The sequence below is a fragment of the Gorilla gorilla genome, chromosome X (genome assembly GCF_029281585.2).
Source record: "Gorilla gorilla gorilla isolate KB3781 chromosome X, NHGRI_mGorGor1-v2.1_pri, whole genome shotgun sequence".
Taxonomy (NCBI): domain Eukaryota; kingdom Metazoa; phylum Chordata; class Mammalia; order Primates; family Hominidae; genus Gorilla; species Gorilla gorilla.
The window spans coordinates 32,577,730-32,599,068 of record NC_073247.2 but is presented as its reverse complement, the minus strand read 5'-3'; the positions used below and the strand labels follow the sequence as shown (position 1 = coordinate 32,599,068).

The following is a 21,339-nucleotide window of genomic DNA, read 5'->3' as shown; positions in this document are numbered from 1 at the left end:
ACAATATGCTAGCATCTCCAAAATGAGCAGTGAAGCATCTGAAAAGTATCTCTTTTCACACCAAGACATTTATGGAAAAAAAGAGACAAGACATAGAAATGAGGGTGACCCCATTTAGAATCTCAGCTCTGTTTCCTCTTAGAGGTGTGATCTTGGCCAAGTCACTTAACCTCAGCTTCCTCATCTGTAAAGTGGGAACAACGCATAGAATTGTTGTAAAGATCAAAGATGTTAACCACAGTGGTGGTTAACATCACCATTACCTGTATATGATTTTTGTAGGCAGATTCTCGAAACAGAGGCACAGCAGAGATGCCCAACGTGAGAAGGCTTGGCTGGCTTTTTCTTCAATGGTGCCTCCAGGGGAAAGGAAGGAGGTGGGGGGATCCTCAGAACATTCATCTGATGCCTTTCCTCTACATATCCTGAGCCCAAGCTGGCCTCTCAGCTCTCTAGCCCCCTGCCTTGCAGGCAATACCCAAGTTCACATTGGTTCCACCACTGAAGGTGCTTACCATCCCCTTTTCTCTATTCTTCCCTACCTAGAAAATTCCTCTTTATCCTTTGGGGTTCCGTTCATATGTCACCTCCTTGTGGTGGTGATGGGGTATCTGGTTAACTTCTAGAATTTTTAAAGTGTCTACTACATGAGAAGCACTGTGCTAGGTCACAACACTTAAAAAAGCAATCACAAGACAGCCTGCCAGAAGCAACCTAAGTGTCCATCAACAGATAAACGGATTTTAAAAAATGTGGTACATACACAATGAGTACTATTCAGCCATAAAAAAAAGAATGAGATCCTGTCATTTCCAGAAACATGAGTGGAACTGGAGAGCATAATGTTAAGTGAAATAACCTGGCACAGAAAGACAAACTTCACATGTTCTCACTTATCTGTGGGAGCTAACAATTAAAATAATTGAATTCATAGAGATAGAGAATAGAAGGGTGGTTACTGGAGGTTGGGAAGGATAGCAGAGGGGAAGGAGGGAAGGAGGGATAGTTAATGGGTACAAAAAAATAGAAAGAATGAATAAAACCTAGTAGTTGCTAGCACAACAGGTAACTATAGTCAAAAATAGTGTAATTGTACATTTTTAAATAAATAAAACAGTATAATTGGATTGCTTGTAACACAAAGGACAAATGCTTGAGGGGATAGATACCCCATTTATCTTGATGTGATTATTATGCATTACATTCCTGTATCAAAATATGTCCTGTACCCACAAAAATTAAAAATTAAAAAAGAGTGCCTGCCATCAGGTGCTCACAGTGTCATAGAGGTAGGGAGCAGGGAAGTATTTGCCATTGAGAGAAAAGTGGTCATTTCAAGAAAATGAGATATGCTCTTTGATAAAGGCATGTCTAGGGAAACTCCAACTCCTTTTCCTTCTGCGTATATAGCTAAACTATATTTCCCAGTCTCCCCTACAGCTAGATGAGTCACAAGACTGAGTTCTGGCTTATGGAATATGGGTAGAAGTGACATACCCCAATTCTAGGCCTTCCCACCAAAACCTATACAATCCTCCACCCTCTCTGTTTCTCCATCCTCCAGCTGAATAGAGAGGATGCCAAACATCCAAGGGAGGGCAGAGCCATAAGATGAAAGGAGTCTGGGTTCCTAAGTCACTACTTAGAAGAAAGCTCTCTTACAGGGACACCCATGTTCAGACTGTTCCATGAGCAGAGGGTACAATTTAGCCAATGAGTGTTTAGAGGTGCTGGTTATAGCAACTGGCATATCCTGACCAATATGGCAATTATGGGAACCCAAGAAGACTTTTCCTCAAGTAGCCTTGTAATGCTACACGAGTGGTGATCAAACACGATCATCAATGGAAAAACATCACCATAGTCTGCAAATAAAATGCTGTCAGACTTCTCATGATGTGTACGTTGTCTTGAAATCTCACAAGAATACGCAGAATACAAGTTGCTTTTTATAAACTGGTGGTTGAGGGATAAACTGTGTGAAAGAGATTTGGGATTTGGCTTTATTTTTATTTTTATTTTTATTTATTTATTTTTTAAGACAGAGTCTCGCTATGTCACCCAGCCTGGAGTGCAGTGGTGCGACCTTGGCTCACTGCAACCTCCACCTCCTGGGTTCAAGCGATTCTCCTGCCTCAGCCTCCCAAGTCGCTGGGATTGCAGGTGCCAGCCACCATGCCCAGCTAAATTTTGTGTTTTTTTTTAGTAGAGACGGGATTTCACCATGTTGGCCAGGTTGGTCTTGAACTCCTGGCCTCAAGTGATCTGCCCACCTCAGCCTCCCAAAGTGCTGGGATTACAGGTGTGAGCCACAGCGCCTGGCCAACTTTTGTCTTTATTTTTAAATGAAGTTGTATATGTACATAACGTCTAAGGTGATTTTTCCATCTATGTTTTTTCTACTGTTGTTCACTACGTTTATATTTGTCCAAGTTATCATTTTGACAAGAATCAGGGTAAAATCTCCCTCCAATCATGCTCTTTTCCATTGTTATGAAAGGTCCTGCAATTACCAAGTAAAATCATCACGATAGAGATGCTTTTTCTAATACAGTAAACCAAATCCCAATCTATCCCCTGATTGTAAATTAGGCTTTTTTGGAAGTAAAAATCAATCAGTGTTCAGAAGTACCTACTCTTTTAACACAGATACTAGAAGAAACTGACTCACGAGGTGAAGGATGACTCTAAAGCAGGCCAAACTCCACCTTTCAATGGAAATTACCACCAAAATTTAAAATGTGCTCCGTAACTCAATGGCATATGAGTAGAAAATCGTTTGGGTCATATTTTATAGTATTTGAGAGCTAGGAAGTACTCACAAAGAAATTTTCTAATACAGTGATCCCCTTCCCCTCCCCTAAGAAAAGTTAATCATAAGATTCTTCTGAGGTACTTGTTTAAAATAAAGATTACTTGGCCTCCCCTCCAGCTCTACTGGATCAGACTCAATGGAGGAGGGCCTTGGAATCTGCATTTTTAACAAGCACCCGAGGTGATGCTGACATTCCTGGTCCATGGAGCAAGGCTCTACCCCGCAATATAATTACGTACCTCTAGATTCAATTTCCGTTTAGAACATTTTCAAAGAATCCTGGCTTATCTCTAAATGATAGAATTTTAAGTAAATTAATTGTTTCTTCTCTCCTTTTTCTGGATGTTTTCCTCAGTGAACACAGACTACTTTTATCATCAGAAAGTATCTTAAAAAGAGCAGCAGCTCCTCTCAGGTGTCTAAGTGTTTCCGTAGGGGATAAATGCTACATTTTATTCCAAGGACTTTTGTGCCTTTTTTAAAAAACGTAACTTCTGGAAACATAGCCTTGTCTGAGTCCAAATAAGAAAATATGATTTTAATCATGGCCCAGCAATTAACTCAGTAAAGTGTTTTGTAAACTCGTTGATTCATTTTGTAAGCTCTGTGATTCATTTTCTGTAGTCAAAGCTGAATGCCTTAATGAACCTGTAAAATTCTCCTTTCTGGAATATTTGAAGATTTTTCTTTGTAGCAATAAACTAGCAAAGCAACAAATTCTAAAACATTCTTTAAAATAAGAAAAACCTGGCAGTTCCTAAAGTTGTTTTATCAGTGCAATTTTTCTACCGCTCTCAAGGTGGTCTTGTGTCTTTTCAATACAGTTACTTTAGTTTATTGCCAGAAAGTGACTTAGTGGTTAAAAAGGAACCAGGAAAAAAAAAAAAAAAAAAAAAAAGCAGCAAAAGATTGAGAATGAACTGGGGAAAAAAAAGATGTTCACATAGAAATTTTAGAAAATAACATCATTATATAACTAGTTCCCCAAGCTCATAAACAATTTAGGATCTCAAAGAGAACAGCATGGAGAAAGACCGGAAAAAAAGGGCAAAAACATTTGTTATCATTGCAGCAAGTAAATTACACCAGACAATGCTTTTGGCCAGTTCATCACAAAGGATACCGGGATTTTCCCTATGACTCTTTTGATGTAACATTCTTTAAAAACAGTTTTCAAAGGATGTGAGAAGGGAAGCCCTTATAATTTAAAGAAAACACAAAAGTCACAGTAAAATTCATGTGAAAGTTCTTACTTCTTTCTCTCAGACCCTAATATCCTAAACAAATCTTTAAAGTACTGCGGGACGCGGACCACCACATTCTCGGAGGCGCTGATGTCTTTCAGATGGGGGTAGAGTCTGGTGTCAATGACCTTCTTGATGTAGCCCAGCCAGTCGAACTGAGGGGAGAGAGAACAAAACAGAATGAGAGAATCTCTGTTAGGTAGCAAGTAAGAAAGGCAGATAGAGTAGATTGAGCATCATTCATTTCTTTTGATTTCACACCTAATAATTCAAGATGCAACTACTCAAGTCTAGAAAATAAACTCCTGATCATTGCCATCCAGACCTATTGTCTTTTTTTTTTTTTTTGAGACAGTCTCGCTCTATCACCCAGGCTGGAGTGCAGTGGCATGACCTCAGCTCACTGTAACCTCTGCCTCCTGGGTTCAAGCAATTTTCCTGCCTCAGCCTCCTGAGTAGCTGGGATTACAGGCACCTGCCACCACACTTGGCTAATTTTTTTTTTTTTTGTATTTTTAGTAGAGGTGGAATTTCACCATGTTGGCCAGACTGGTCTCGAACTCCTGACTTCAAGTGATCCACCCACCTTGGCCTCCCAATGTGCTGGGATTACAGGTATGAGCCACCGTGCTCGGCCTGACCTATTGTCTTAATCACAAATGGAGCATGTGTTCTGTACCATCTACATCTGGACAACACCCACACACACACTAACACAGTAATATGCACCCTCACTCCCTTGGCCCCCTCCAGTACTCTTCCTCCTTCCTGAACTCTCCCCTCTGTCTTTCTCTCCCCGTTCTGCTCTCTCCCTGTCCAGTACTCTTCCTCTATTCTATACTCTTTCTTCCTCCCATACTCTTCCCTCCTTCTCTCCTGCATTTCTCTTCCTCCTTCTAAATTCTTCCTCTATACTGTACATTTTCTCTCTCCCTCCCTCCCTTTCTCTGTCCTGTACTCTCCCTCACTCTCACATACACACAGAAACAGATGCCCCAGTACATAATTTGTCTCTGTGACACAGTTTTTTTAAAAAAAAAAAAAAAACACAAGAGGAAATAAGCAGCAACAGAAAGTAAATGTAGCCAGGCATGGTAGCTCACACCAGTAATCCCAGCACTTTGGGAGGCCGAAGCAGGTGGATCATTTGAGGTCAGGAGTTTGAGACCAGCCTGGCCAATCCCATCTCTATCAAAAATACAAAAATTAGCTAGGTGTGGTGGCCGGCACCTGTAATCCCAGCTACTCGAGAGGCTAAGGCAGGAGAATCACTTGAACCCGGGAGGCAGAGGTTGCAATGAGCCAAGATCACACCACTGCACCCCAGCCTGGGTGACACAGCAAGACTGTGTCTCAAAAAAAAAAACAAACAAAAACACAGAAAGTAACATGCCTCCATTCTTCAGAGCATCCCTATCCTACCTAAAATACCATATGGTGTTTTTCAGATTGGCTACTCTAAAAGTCTTTTCCCAACCTTTTCTTCCTTGCCTGTGTCCACTGTTGAAACGGAAAACCAGTTACTCACTTGCCCAACCTCCCCTGTGGTTAGGACTGGCCACGTGACCCAATCCTACTCAATAAGAAATAAAGGGAAGACATCTGGAGATGTTCTGGAAAGGCTTGTTTGTTTTTCCTAGTGAAAGAGTTAGACACATCACTGGCCCTTTCACCTTCTTCCTGCTCTGACAGCAGATGTGATACATGGAGCTGTGATGGATACCTTGCAACCATGAGTCATCAAACATGAAGTCAAAAAGCCAACACACTAAACACAGTAGGATGGAAAGATAGAAAGAACTTGGGCCTTTGACAACATTGTTAAACAGCTGAGCCAATGCCAACAATTACCTATGTCTAGACTTTTGTCATGTGAGAAAATAGGCTTTAAGTTTCTAAGCCACTGTTGGAAAGATGTTTTGTTCCCTGTAACAGAAGGCATCCCAATGCACAGACAAGGGATATTTCATGTGATTGTTGACAAAGATGATGATAACCAAGACTGAGAGCAGGTTTTACAAGACACAGATTTACACAGAGATGAAATCCAATCCCTTCTAAAATGATGAGTTGAGAGAAAGTTTTCTGGATAGTTTTCACCAACCTGGGGAATCATAGCACTCAGTTCAGAAATGTTCATTTTGTTGTACATGGCCTCGCTGGTTCGGTTTTCATGTGGAATCATTATCTGTTGAAAAGAGATTTTTGTTATTTTTTTTCAAGTGAACCATTTCTTACTGTATGATTACTTCCTACATGTGCCAAAACATCTGCATAGTATTATAAAGTTTTTCAAGGCTTTGGTGTGGTCCCCAACTCGGGGAAGAGAAAAAAAGACATCACTTTAGGCAGGATTAAGAAAATAAACTTTCATATCCTCCTCTGTGTGAAATATTGTCCCCAGTACAAAAAGAAATACCCCAAATCTCCCTCCCAATCTATAATGTGGATGGGCAAAATCTATTGCTGGCTCAATTTTGACAATCAAACTTAAGTTGGACATTGAGGTAAACATCCCACTGTCACCTGTGGTCTCCAGATAATGATTTCAATATTTCATGAACCACAGACCATCCCTTCACCTCTAGGGGCAAATTTTCACTGATGAACACAAGACTATCTGGATGCCACTGTTCCCCATGATCATTTTGTCAACAGCTCATTCCCTCATTTCCCCTCTCGTTTCTTGAGATCTCCTTAGCCCCATTGCTGGGGGTATGGATTCAGTCACCGCCTGGACACACATTTCAAAACTTGCCTCTCTCTAGCCCTGGCTCTATACTCTTTCAAGTCCTAATAATCATGCTCTTGGCCATTTGGCCAACACCAAATCGGAGCTTCTAGCCTCCACTATGTTTAACCTAAGAACAGCAGCAACGATTATCTTCCTCAAGGATCATCTTAATCACTTCCACTGACCAGCAGTAGCTCACATATCCACCCCTCAATCACGTCATGACTTTGCCTTCGGGCCTTCCATCATCTAATTCCCTTGCATTAAACTTGCCACCTTCCCACTGCACACATGACTCTCCTACTCTTGCATCTCCTATCCACCATCACCACCTCCATGGTTTGAACTATGACTCAGGACTGCCCAAGACTCACTGCATCTAGCAAGCCTTTCCAATTACACTCCACTTGGTTCCAATCACAAGGGCTACTCCATCAATAAAACCTCTCCTTGTGCACACATCTCTCTAGCTGGATTGGTTAAGTATATGCTTCCCTGGTTGTAATTACAAGGACGTATTTGGCTGGGCTGGACTGTCTTGTCTTCCCAGCTTCAGAAGTTTCCATAGGACTATGTATCCCACTAATTTTAAAAGTACCTACTGATGTGTAGTGTAAGATATGGAAGTGAGCATTACTAGCAGTGATTTTTCAAGGTAAAAATTACAGAGGGCTGACTGGCAGACGTCTGGCCCCTCTTTGCTAAATGCTTCAGTGTCCTTAGCTTCCCTTTCTTCACCCTCCACAGGAGAGACCACATGTAACTTACAAACAGCCTCCTGGCTCTGTGTGAATCATTGCCTCAGAGGATATCCACACTCCTCTTCCACCAATCCCTCCTCCGCCCTCGGAGTCTCACAGCCCCAAGTTGGACCCCTTTGGCCTCAGAGCTGTTTTCAGCTCTCTGCCAGCCACTCCCCTCCACACAACAGATTTGTCACTTCATTTAGCCTTTTGACAATTCCCAGTCTTGCCTCAGCCCAGCTGTTTTTAGTTCCCTTTTTGGTCCAAATCCCTGGCTCAGGGCAAGGCCTTCCCTGCTGTTTCAGAGTTTTAGTCCAAATGAAAGCCCTGGGCCTCCTGTGTGCCTGGAAAGAGAATTCAGACAGACTCTAGACATGGCTCAGAGGCACAGTCCTGGACTTCGAAACATCTGCAGCAGTCTTCACAGTCTTCAAAGGTGACATGCAGGAATGAACTTTTTGCACTGCAAGTAGGAGTTTGGAGAGAGCTATATACGAACATCACCACGGCAAAGAGAGAGAGACCAATTCCTCCTTACCCTTATCCTTCATCCCTACTCCATACCTCAACATACCACCACCACCTCGCCAAACAAAACCAATCAACATTTGGACTCTTATTCATCTCGAGATTTTTACCAACTTCTTTTGTAAAAGATTCCCAACACATACGCAAAACTTCCTTGGTAAAAAGTATCATTTTTTTCACTACAGGGTTTCCCCAGAAGCAGATTTTACCACATTTATTCCCTCTTGGCCTAGGAACATATAGAGAGATTTTTACACTTTCTTTCTTCTAGAAAAAAGTTATTCCATAAACAAAGCTAACCATTTAGGAGTTCTCATTATTTTGCCCACAAGTTTGTTTTTACATCTTTTTGTCTCTACAATGAGCCAACAAGAAGTTAAGGTAATTTACATAGACATGTAGTTCTGTGTCATGTATATGACACAATGATATTCATTAAAGTAGGGCAAGAAAATAATGAAAAACAGGGGCAGGTACAAAGTAATACCAGAAAGGTCGTTTAAAAATGCTTACCAGCATGTCCTACCTATTTCTATACCAACTTTTATATCCAGTATTGGTGGACGGACTTCCCTGAGCCCAGAACTTAAGCCAGAATGACTCTGAGTGGGGATAGCATAAAACATGGGCTGGATTAAAAGCAACCTTCCATTCAAGCCAGATTACTAAGGATTTATTAAACATCTATCTTCTATTTAAGCCAAACATGAGTTTCTCCAGGAAAAACGGTCAGAGGGTCTCTCTGCTGCTATTCTTTGGCCACAGCTGAGCAACGTATGAACACTGAATGGGCTTAAACCAGGGAGGTGGAAGGAATGAGGAGCTTTTCTGTCACAGTCCTTGTTACTTCCTAGAGGCGATGCTATTAGTTCTACCTTGGGCCCAACGGGCAATGACACAAAATGCTATTATTTGTTTGCAATTTATATTTTCATTCAGGATATACTGCCTTTAATAAAAGGAAAAGAAAAGAAAGTAAAGGAAAAGAAAAGAAAGTAAAGGAAAGAAAGAGATTTTCAGTGAAGACTTACCTCAGCTATCTTAATTTCCAATCTGAGCACTGACTTCATGTCATGCTCTGCTCTGGAACTGTTAGCTCCTAAAAGCACGGCAGTATCCACCATGAACTTGTAAAGGGCATCCCGATACTGTAAGAAATAAAGAACAAAGTGACCATGACAATAGCTTCTTAGGAAATATGTTTGAGAGACATGGAAGAGCAGAAAATAGCAGGTGGAAATAAATGTCTTTTATTTTCACTCTGTACTCAAAGTATGGTGCAGGCATTATGCAATACCAGGTACCCATATAACACTTTGGGAGAAAAAAAGAGTGATGGCTACTTGAGTACTGTTTCCATGACAGACAGAGATGTCCAGCCATCAAGCAACAAGAGAACTAGTTTTCTGGCAACCGTCGATATTATGGATACATGAAATAACTCCAAATGAGACAAGAATAGAAAGTTAAAGGTCAGACTTCCTCTTTCCAGACAAGTGAGGCTTTAATAAAACAATGGGAAAGAACTGTTTCTAAAAGCAGAAGGCCTGATCCATAAAGAATGGTGGGAGGTGTGATTTATTCTCTTGCAACTCAATTTACCCACCTTCACACTAAGAAATAAAAGACCAGCGACAGCAGCCCTGTGTCTTTTTGGTTTTTTACAGTTTTCACAAAGTCCTGCTCCCTAGCTCAGGAAAAAAAGGAGAAAAGAGAGGAACGATGATAGGAAACCTAACAAATAGCAAATATAGAATTTCCTTCTTACATACTCATAAACCCATTTTGGGGATAATCATATGTCAATGGGTGGGGCAGGGGTGACCTTACTTAATGGGAATTAAAGAACTGCCTTAGGCCCACCTCTCATTTCAGATACATTTGTGAGATCTCAACGCATCAGGTATTAAATGACCTCCTTCTCATGCATTGGGAATAAGATTTACTAACTTATACCTTGACTCTGTAAGCTATTCTTACTATATGTATGACCTTAGGACCTATACAGTACTTAGCATATAGCAGGCCTTTAATAAATCTTTGTTGAATCAGTAAGCAAGCTTTGAAAAGAGTCTTAAATAGGCTGGGCGTGGTGGCTCACGCCTGAAATCACAGCACTTTGGGAGGCTGAGGCAGGTGGATCACGAGGTCAGGAGTTCAAGACCAGCCTGGCCAACGTGGTGAAACCCTGTCTCTACTAAAAATACAAAAAAACTAGCTGGGCGCGCTGGCACACGCCTGTAGTCTCAGCTATTCGGGAGGCTGAGGTAGCAGAATCGCTTGAACCCAGGAGGCGGAGGTTGCAGTGAGCCAAGATTATGCCACTGCATTCCAGCCTGGGCAATAGAGGGAAATTCCATCTCAAAAAAAAAAAAAGAAAGAAAGAAAAGAAAAGAAGTCTTAAATAGAAATAATATTTTGCTATTCCTAGTTCAATTCAAAACATATTTATTGGCCGGAGGTGGTGGCTCACACCTGTAATTCCAACATTTTGGGAGGCCGAGGTGGGCAGATCACTTGAGGCCAGGAGTTTGGGACCAGCCTGGCCAACATGGTGAAACCCTGTCTCTACTAAAAATACAAAAATTAGCCCGGCATGGTGGTGCATGCCAATAATCCCAGCTACTCGGGAGGCTGAGGTGGGAGAATCACTTGAATCCAGGAGGCAGAGGTTGCAATGAGTCGAGATCATGCCACCGCACTTCAGCAGGGGCAACACAGTGAGACTCTATCTAAAAAGAAAAACCAAAAAACATATTTATTGAGTACCTACTCAAATGTACAAGGTGGCTTGGTAGGCCCTCTGTGCATATGTTAGGAGAGGGTGGTACAGAAAAAAAATAATAATGCGGTGTCTGGTTCCCAAACAGTGAGGGACATAAACATGTAATTATGAACTGTAACACTAAAGACATCAAAATAACTTCCTTAATAAAGCTGCTACATGCTTGGAAACTGAAGATCTGGAGAGAAAAATCTAGTCTGGAGAGACTGGGGACATAGCATTTGAGGGAGACTGGTTCCAACGCAGTGAAGGGTCCTGTGAGGTGGGTGATACGGTTTGGCTGTGTCCCCACCCAAATCTCACCTTGAATTGTAATAATCCCCACATGCCAAGGGTAGGGCCAGGTGGATATAATTGAATCATGGTGGTGGTTTCCCCCACATATTCTCATGGTAGTGAGTAAGTCTCATGAGATCTGATGGCTTTATAAATGGGAGTTCCCCTGCACAAGCTCTCTTGCCTGACACCATGTAAGACGTGACTTTGCTCCTCATTCACCTTCTGCCACGATTGTGAGGCCTCCCCAGCTACATGGAACTGTGAGTCCATTAAACCTCTTTCCTTTATAAATCACCAAGTCTCAGGTATGTCTTTATTAGGAGAGAAAGAATGGACTAATACAGTGGGCAAGCTGCTTTTGTTGGGGGAAGAACAAATCCAGATGAGATAGGAAAGATGACTTGGGATAAAGTCATGAGGCAGCCTTGAAAGCCCTCTAAAGAATTTAGACCCTGTCTTGGAAGCGAAGGCATGCTAGGAGCAGTGCTTTGAGAACAGAACTTGTCAACTGGTGCTAAGGAGGCAATGTGATGAAGGAGAAGCAGTAACAGTTAAAAGGCTACTTGCTGTAGTCAAGGCAAGAGTTAACAAGAATCTGACCTATAGCAGTCAGTATAGAAAAGAGGGACCAAGTGGATGGAAGAGATATTTTGAAGGTAGAATCATTAGGACTTGACAGATAGGTTATAGGGGGAGATGATTTTGAGCCTGGTTGCTGAGACTCCATCAATACCAGGGGTACACCCTCCCCCCACATTGGCAAATGTTCATTCTGTCCACTTTTAGGAAGGAAAACTTGCCAACCCTCTTTGGTGAGTGTCCTCAGCAAGAAAGCTGCCCAGCATCTTAGTTAGCTTCCCTCCAGAGCCTTCTATGTATAGAAGTTAGTATCAGCATAGACCCAGGGGACCTAGGTCTGAGGGTCCTTTGGAAGTTCAATAAAGTTTCCAAAATAAATTGAAAGTGTCAGAAATGAACCAGCTCTTTCCAATATCCAGGAGACTGCTAGATTTCTAAGCCAATCCAAGAAGTCTAACTTGATTGATCCTTTCTGATTCTTATTAAACCTCCATTAACCTGGAACACCTGTTAAAAATATAGATTCTCAGACCCTACCTCAAGTCTAAGTCAGACTCTCCAGGGCTGTGACCCAAGAAGCAACATTTAATGAAAGCCTCCCAAGTGATTCTAAAGCAGTACAATTTGGGAACCATTTGTCTCCTGGGTATCTCTTCTGACGCTTTATTTCTGCAATTGATAGTGAGCTCTCTGCACTTCTGAGGAATGAATGACTGCAAGCTCATTTATTTGTTACTTCATTTGGGAGTGCTGTCTCCTAAGCTAGATAAGGGCATTGAGTACTGAGACTTGTACAGCCTTGATGAGCAGACTTCTAGAAAGACAGGGAGTGGAATTTATCTGCCTGAATAAAAGTCTTCCTGCATTGGGAATATGGTCATTGAATAGCCACACTGCTCATTTCCAATAAAGAAGCAGCGGCCTTAGAACTAATGGGCCTGACAGCAGCCTGGTAAGGCACATAGTTGAATATGAGTAAAACTTACAGACTTGGCTTCTGTACTGTTATCAAGGTAGTCTTCCCTCACGGCCAGGGAGAGTGTTGCTTGGTCCAGCTGTAAAAACAAAAACAGAAAGCATTCTGCTAGCACTGTAAATTCTTACATACCATGTTAACAAGAGTGATGAAATCGTCTGCATCCCAGCCATATTTTGAGCTCATGTCACCATTACAAAAAGAATTCAGTACACTCAGAATTACATGCAAATAGGCACTTTGGCAATGACAGATATAATAAACTATCAGAGACCTGCCCCTGCTTTTCTAATTTATGTTTTCTAAACCTTTTGAGGTCCTATCAACACTGAATAACAACAAGGCTATTTCAGTTGGAATAGATCTTAGAGATTATTAGCTATTCTCCCTTATTCAATGGGAGGAGAAACAAAAGCCAGATAATTGATGTGACTTTCCCAAGGTAACATGATTGGGCAGAGCTCAGACTAAAATCATTGTCTCCTATCACCAGATCCAGTATTTTCCTCATTGCAGTGTTTTGCAAAATGCCAATCTGTATAGAGTTGATTAATCAGACGCTTCCAACTCCTTATCTCTAAAATAACATATGGCATTGATTTTTTATTTGAATGAAATCAAATAATAATTTTGTTTTGAGAAACCTTCGCAAATGTTAGAACCCTCTCTGGAAGGTTTAGGATAAGTGATAAAAACACAAATAATAACCAGACAACTAAATAAGTAGAATTACAGTGATAGAAAAGTATAGTATAAATTATTGAATTAAAACTTTCAGCACCTTAGGCTGGTGTGGTGGCTCACACCTGTAATCCCAGCACTTTGGGAGGCCAAGGTGGGTGGGTCACTTGAGGTCAGGAGTTTGAGACCAGGCTGGCCAACGTGGTGAAACCCCGTCTCTACTAAGAATATAAAAATTAGCCAGGTATGGTAGCGTGTGGCTGTAATCCCAGCTACTCGGGAGGCTGAGGCAGGAGAATTGCTTGAACCTGGGAGATGGAGGCTTCAGTGAGCAGAGATCACGCCACTACACTCCAGCCTGGGCAACAGAGCAAAACTCTGTCTCAGGAAAAAAAAACACACACACACACACACAAAACTTTCAGCACCTTAAAGGTAAACAAAAGAAAGAAGACAGCCTTTTCAAAGAGCGTATTAGAAAAACTGGACATCCAGGCCTTGTGTGGTGGCTCATGCCTGTAATCCCAGCACTTTGGGAGGCCAAGGCAGGCAGATCACTTGAGGTCAGGAATTCAAGACCAGCCTGGCCAACATGGTAAAACCCAGTCTCTACTAAAAATACAAAAATGAGCCAGGCGTGGCGGCACGCACCTGTAATTCTAGCTACTTGGGAAGCTGAGGCAGGAGAATCACTTGAACCCAGGAGGCGGAGGTTGCAGCAAGCTGGGATGGCGCCACTGCACTCCAGCCTGGGTGACAGAGTGTGACTCCATCTCAAAGAAAAGAAAAACTGGGCATCCATAAGCAAAAAAGAAAATAAACCTTTACACATACCTCACACCTTAGTCAAAAATTAACTGAAAATGAATCATAGCCCTAAATGTAAAAACTAAAACTATAAAACTTCTGGAAAAAATATTGAGAAAAATTTTTGTTACTAGGGGTTAGACAAAGAGTTTTTAGACATGACAATAAAATCACAATCCTTAAAAGAAAAAATAAATTAGACTTTATCAACATTGAACAAATTTGCTCTTGAAAGAAACTTAACAGAATAAAAAGACAAGCCACAGAATGGGGAAAATATCTGAAAATCACATATATGACAAAGGACGTGTATCTAGAATACATAAAGATTCCTCAAAACTCAACCATAAGAAAAGAAACAACTCAATTTAAAATTGAGCAAACGATTCTAACAGACACTTCATCAAAGAACATATGAAGATAGAAAATAAGCACACGAAAATATGCCCAACATCATTAGTCATTAGGAAAATGTAAATTAAACCCACAATAAAACACTACTATAGATCTGTTAAAATGGAAAAAAAAAATCTGACAACTGCTGGTGGGGACGTGGAAAAGTTGGATCACTCATGTATTACTGGTAAGAATGCAAAATGGCACAGCCACTTTGGAAGGAAACCAATTTTACAGTTTCTTATAAAGTTCAACATACATTTACATAAGAGCCAGCAATCCTACTTCTAGGTATTTACCCAGGAAAAAAAGTTAAAGTCACACAAAAACCTGTATGTAATTTTATTCAATATCACCCAAAACTGGAAACAACCCAAATGTCCTCCAATTCATGAAAGCATAAACTGTGGTATACAATGGAATACTACTCAACAATAAAAGAGAATGAACTGATACAACATGGGTGAATTTTACTTACATCCTGAAAAAGCCAAACTTTACAGGAACAGGGAACAAAGTGATGGCTAACAGGGTTTGGGCATGAGGAGACGGCTTGACTTAGCAAAGGGATAACATGAGGTATTTGGGGGTGGATGATGGGACTATTCTATTTCTTGATTACAGTGGTGGTTACATGACTCTATGCATTTGGCAAAACTTAGACATGTACATCACAAAAAATGAATTTATGTAAATTTTAAGATACCTTAAAAAAATTTCCAGCACCTTCTCTAAATCTATGGTTTGTTCTTTCTTGAATATCAGCAACTGACTAAAGATAAATAAAATGAATCTCAAGAAGAGTAGATTTTTCCAAATTAAATCTCTAATTCACACATTAAACATTACGCCAAAATAATAAGAAACAAAATCTAAACAACAAATTAAAAATTAATAATATCTGAATAAAAACTGAATCCTACATGCCCATACCATTAGTTTATATGACTTTAAACTGTTTTGACCCATCTCCTCCAGCTGCTTTTTCGTCTTACTATAATCTTAAATATTTTATTCTTAAATACATAAATTTGTGTAAGATTACAGTTTTCCATGAAACTGCCCTTAATATACAACAAATTTTACAAAGGCCACGTTAAGAATTAGTGATATTATGAAAAATTCCAGGAAAAACATAACTCTTGTTTCAGGGGAAAAAAGGCACTTTCAAAACATCCATCTTGTCTGTGTATACTGCTAACATCCTCAAATTATTTTGTTCAACCCTCTCTAATTGGCCTGAAACAACAAAGTCACAAGCCTTCCTGGCTTCGTCCTACTGCAATTCCCAATCTGCCACTATTTCTTCCAAAAATTAAGCAAGCCACGATCATGAAACACAATATTATGATTAAGACACTTTGGCTTTCAATTAAATTTGGACCACTTGAAGAATCTTTTGAGCTTGAGTCTCATAGGAAAGGAAACTGTGTAGATATTATCAAGAAAGCCAAAGTTTCCCTCTCATGAAATAAAGTTAAATCCACTTATTGTAAAAGTTTAGATAATTCAAGTGAGGTTACCAGACCTTTTATAAACTTTCAGATTGTTATGGTTTCTAGGGAACATTTTAAACACACCAACCAACAAATTGAATAAGGTCAGTCAAATAAATCTCATTAGAAACATACAAACTCTTGAGGCAAAAGACTTTCTCATGAAGCCATCAGGACACTGCGTTATTTGAGATTTTTTAAATCCTTGCATTTACAACTGATCTAAATACTGTAAGCAGAAAATAAAGTATATTTTTAGGAAATCCAACACATTTAACTGAAAATATAAATGTTTTCTCCAATTACAACTGGCATTCCAATGATAATAAACCTCAAGTTAGAAGACAAAGTAGTAATACAAGAAGAAAGAGCTTACAAATTATGAGGTAGGAAATGGAGTCTGGACTTCAGGTTTCAAAATGGTGGTGGAGACAGAAGCTGGCTTCCCTCCCCACCCCAACATATACACAGGAAACTAAAAACAAATATACAGCACTAAGATTCTCACCAGCAATATCCCAGAACTCAAATATAAGGATGAATCAGTTGCTGAGGCCACAGAGAAGTGAAAAAACTCCAAGCAGACAAAGGAGAATACAATTTCTCTATGATGCCCTTCCAACCAATCTGTCCAGCAACAAGCCTGCAGAAATTTTCCCTGACTCATAGTTTCTACACTGGAAAAAGTGAGATCAAGGTGGACAACCAGCTTCCTGACCATCTTGGGTTCTTTGACAGAAGACCTGCCCATACCTTAACCCACAGAAGGCATCATGAGTGCCTGAAGGGAGATATATTTCTGAAGACAGCAAGAGACAAAGAGGGGAGGTGGGACTACCATACCCAGCCCTGGAAACTCTGCTCCGTAACTCGGCCAAAGGAGACACCAACTCAGAGTGGCTGTTCAGCAGCATTATGCTATAGGAGGTTCATTCCAAAGGTCACCTGTACACTAGCCGCCAGCCAGCTTTTCCACACTGCCAGGATATTCTCTTTAGGACCTCCCCTATATCTGGACTGGGAGTGCTCTGATCTTGGGCTAGAGTCAAAGCAAACGTAGGCTTAAGGTGCCATTTAGTGCCAGAAAAAAAGGCAAGGACCTAGTGGAGATATAGCAATATACTGCCTATCTCAATTATAAATACCTATGCACTCAACACTGGAGCACCTAAGTATATAAAGTAAATATTAACAGATCTAAAGGGAGAGGGAGACTGCAATACAGTAATGATAGGGAACTTCAACACTCCACTCTAATGGACAGATCATCTAGACAATCAACAAAGAAACATCAGCGTTAAACTAGACACTAAGCCAAATAGGCCTAACTGACATTTACAGAACATTTCACCCAATTGCTGCAGAATACATATTCTTTTTATCACCATGTGGAACATTCTCCAGAATAGATCATATTTTAAGCCACAAAATAAGTCTCCACAAATTCAAAGAAGCAGAAATCATATCAGTTATCTTTTCTGACCACAATGGAACTAAAAATCAGTAATAAGAGGAAACTTGGAAAATACACAAACACATGGAATCTTTTTTTTTTTTTTTTTGAGATGGCGTCTCGCTTTGTTGCCCAGGCTGGAGTGCAGTGGCATGATCTCGGCTCACTGCAACCTCCACCTCCCAGGTTCAAGCAATTCTCCCACCTCAGCCTCCCGAGTAGCTGGGATTACAGGTACCCGACACCATGCCTGGCTAATTTTTGTATTTTTAGTAGAGACAGAGTTTCACCATGTTGGTCAGGCTGGTCTCAAACCCCTGACCTCAGGTGATCCACCCGCCTTGACCTCCCAAAGTGCTGGGATTACAGGCATGAGCCACCGTGCCTGGCCAAACACGTGGAAATTAAACAATATGCTCCTGAATGACCAATGGGTCAATGAAAAAAATAAAAATGAAATTTAAAAATTTCTTTAAACAAATGAAAATGAAATTACAACATATTAAAATCTATGAAATACAGCCAAAGGAGTACTGAAAAGGAATTTTATAGCAATAAAAGCCTACATCAAAAAGGTTGAAAGACTTCAAATAACAATTCATAAACAATCTAATGATACAACTCAAGGAACTAGAAAAATAAGAACAAACCAAACCCCAAATTAGTAGACAGAGATAATAAAGATTAAAACAGAAATAAATGAAATGTAGACTATAAAAACACACAAAAAATTAATGAAAAAAGTTGGCTTTTTTTTTTGAAAATCAACAAATCTTTAGCTAGACTAAGAATAAAAGAGAGAAGACGCAAATAAATAAAATCAGAAATGAAAAAGAAGACACAACAACTGAGACCACAGAAATACAAAGAATTATAAAGACTATTATGAACAACTACATGCCAACAAAGTGGAACATCTAGAAGAAATGAATAAATTCCTGGACATATGCAACCTACCAACATTGAACCATGAAGAAGTAGAAAACCTCAACAAACTAATACCTAGTAACAAGATCGAAGCCATAATAAAAGGTCTCCCATCAAAGAAAAGCCCAGGACTTGATGTCTTCACTACCAAATTCTACAAAACATTTAAAGAAGCAATACAAATTATATTCAAACTCTTCCAAAAAAAAAAAAAATGAAGAGAAGGGAATACTTCCAAACTCATTCTATGAGTCCAGCATTACCCTGATACCAAAACTGCACAAGGACACAAGGAGAAAAGAAAACTACCAGCCAATATGACTTAGGAACATAGATGCAAAAATTATCAACAAAATACTAGCTAACCTAATTCAACAATATATGAAGAAGATCATTCACTATGATTGAGTGGGATTAATCCAGGGATGCAAGGATAGTACAACATACACAAATCAATAGACATGATATGCTGGGTGCAGTGGCATGCACCTGTAGTACCAGCTACTCAGGAGGCTGAGGCTAGATGATCACTTGAACCCAAGTCCAGCCTGGGCAGCACAGTGAGATCCCATCTCAAAAAAATAAATTAAATGGAAAATCCAAATTCAAGTAAATAAATATAAACACATCATATTAACAGAACCAGGAACAAAAATCACATAATCATTCCAATACATTCTGTAAAAGCCTTCAATAAAATTCAACATCCCTTTATGACAAAAACCCTCAACAAACTGGGTACAGAAGGAACACACCTCAAAAAGTAAAAGCCATATCTGACAAACACATAACCACCATCATACCGAATGGTGAAAAATTAAAAGCCTTTCTTTTAAGATGTAGAACAAGACAAGGATGCCTGTTTTGTCCACTTTTATTCAACACAATACTAGAAGTCCTGGCCAGAGCAATTAGGCAAGAGAAATAAATAAAGGGCATCCAAACTGGAAAGGAAGAAGTCAAATTAGCCTTGTACAGAGATAACATGATCTTATATTTGGATAAACCTAAAGGCTCTACCAAAAAACTATTAGAACTGATCAACAAATATAGTAAAGTTCGAGTATACAAAATCAACAGCATTTGTATACACCAAAAGCAAATAATCTGAAAAAGAAATCAATAAACAATATCATTTACAATATAAAACACCTAGGAATCAATTTAACCCATGAAATAAAAGATTCATGTAAAGAAAACTATAAAATGTTGATGAAAGAAGTTGAAAAGGACACAAAAAAATGGAAGGATATTCCATGCTTATGAATTAGTAGAATATTGTTAAAATGACAATACCACTGAAAGCAATTTACAGATTCAACACAACCTCTATCAAAATACCATTGACATTCCTCACAAAATAGAAAAAACAAATCCTAAATTTTATATGGAACCACAAAAGACCCCAAATAGCCAAAGCAATCCTGGGCAAAAATAACAAAGCTGGAGAATCACATTACCTGACTTCAAAATATAGTTCAGGGCCTATGTCTAGAATGGTATTTCCTAGGTTTTCTTCAAGGGTTTTCACAGTTTTAGGTTTTACATTTACATCTTTAATCCATCTTGAGTTGATTTTTGTATATGATAAAAGGGATGGGTCCAGTTTCAATCTTCTGCATATGGCTAGCCAGTTATCCCAGCACCACAGTCCTTTACCCATTGCTTGTTTTTGTAGACTTTATCAAAGATCAGATGGTTGTTGGTGTGCAGCTTTATTTCTGGGCTGTTTCCATTGATCTATGTATCCGTAGTTGTACCGGCCACACTGTTTTTGTTACTACAGCCTTATACTATAGTTTGAAATCGGGTAATGTGATGCCTCCAGCTTTGTTCTTTTTGCTTAGGATTGCTTTGGCTATTCGGGCTCTGTTTTGATTCCATATGAATTTTAGAATAGCCTTTTTCTAATTCTGTGAACAATGTCATTGGTAGTTTGATAGAAATAGCATTGAATCTGTAAATTACTCTGGGCAAGATTTCATGATGAAGACGCCCAAAACAATTGCAACAAAAACAAAAAATGACAAACAGGACTTAATTAAACCAAAGAGCTTCTGCACAGCAAAAGAAGCTATCAACAGAATAAACAGACAACCCACAGAATGGCAGAAAGTATTTGGAAACTGTGCATCCGACAAAGGTCTAATATCCAGAATCTACAAGGAACATAAACAAATTTATAAGCAAAAACCAAACAACCCCATTAAAAAGTAGACAAAGGACATGAACAGACACTTTTCAAAAGAAGACATACGTGTGACCAACAAGCATATGCAAAAAAGCTCACCATCACTAATCGGTAGAGAAATGTGAATCAAAGCCACAATGAGATACCATCTCACACCAGTCAGAATGGTTATTATTAAAAAGTCAATAAATAATAGATGTTGGCATGGATATAAGGAAAAATAAATGCTCATACACTGCTGGTGGGAATGTAAATTAGTCCAGCCACTGTGGAAAGCAGTTTGGTGATTTCTGAAAAAACTTAAAACAGAACTACCATTTGACCCAGCAATCCCATTATTGGATATATCCCAGTTACCATGATTTGATTATATGAATGTATCAGATTATCACATGTACCATGAAAATGTGTAGTTACGTATCAATAAAAAATAACAATAATAAAATAAAATTCTATGTTCTGTCAGTTCCTGAGAAAAAAAGGAAAAGGAAAGAGAAAGAAACTTTTCAAATTTTCTTGGAGTTTCTCCTTGCCATTTTTTACGAGTTTTGCTGAGAGCCAGAAAAATGCAGGCTGTTGAGAGATGATGACTTTAAGTTGTTGTCTTCATTAACTAGTAATACATACTGGGACAACCTTGGCCTTCCAAATACTCTTTCAGGATCACATATACTCACGTCTTTTATTGTCCCTTAAATCCTCATA

The 21,339-nt window shown here is 39.6% G+C and overlaps 1 protein-coding gene across 1 annotated transcript in view; it reads right to left on the bottom strand.

Moving 5' to 3' along the window:
- PHEX (phosphate regulating endopeptidase X-linked) overlaps positions 1–21,339 on the bottom strand; it is a 215,255-nt gene that overhangs the window by 144,971 nt on the left and 48,945 nt on the right. The window contains exons 6-9 of the mRNA XM_031006124.3: positions 12,694–12,762; positions 9,096–9,212; positions 6,164–6,247; positions 4,069–4,214 (exon numbers count right to left, since the gene is read on the bottom strand). Coding sequence (XP_030861984.1) covers positions 4,069–4,214; positions 6,164–6,247; positions 9,096–9,212; positions 12,694–12,762 — 416 coding nt within the window. The remainder of the gene's footprint in view (positions 1–4,068; positions 4,215–6,163; positions 6,248–9,095; positions 9,213–12,693; positions 12,763–21,339) is intronic.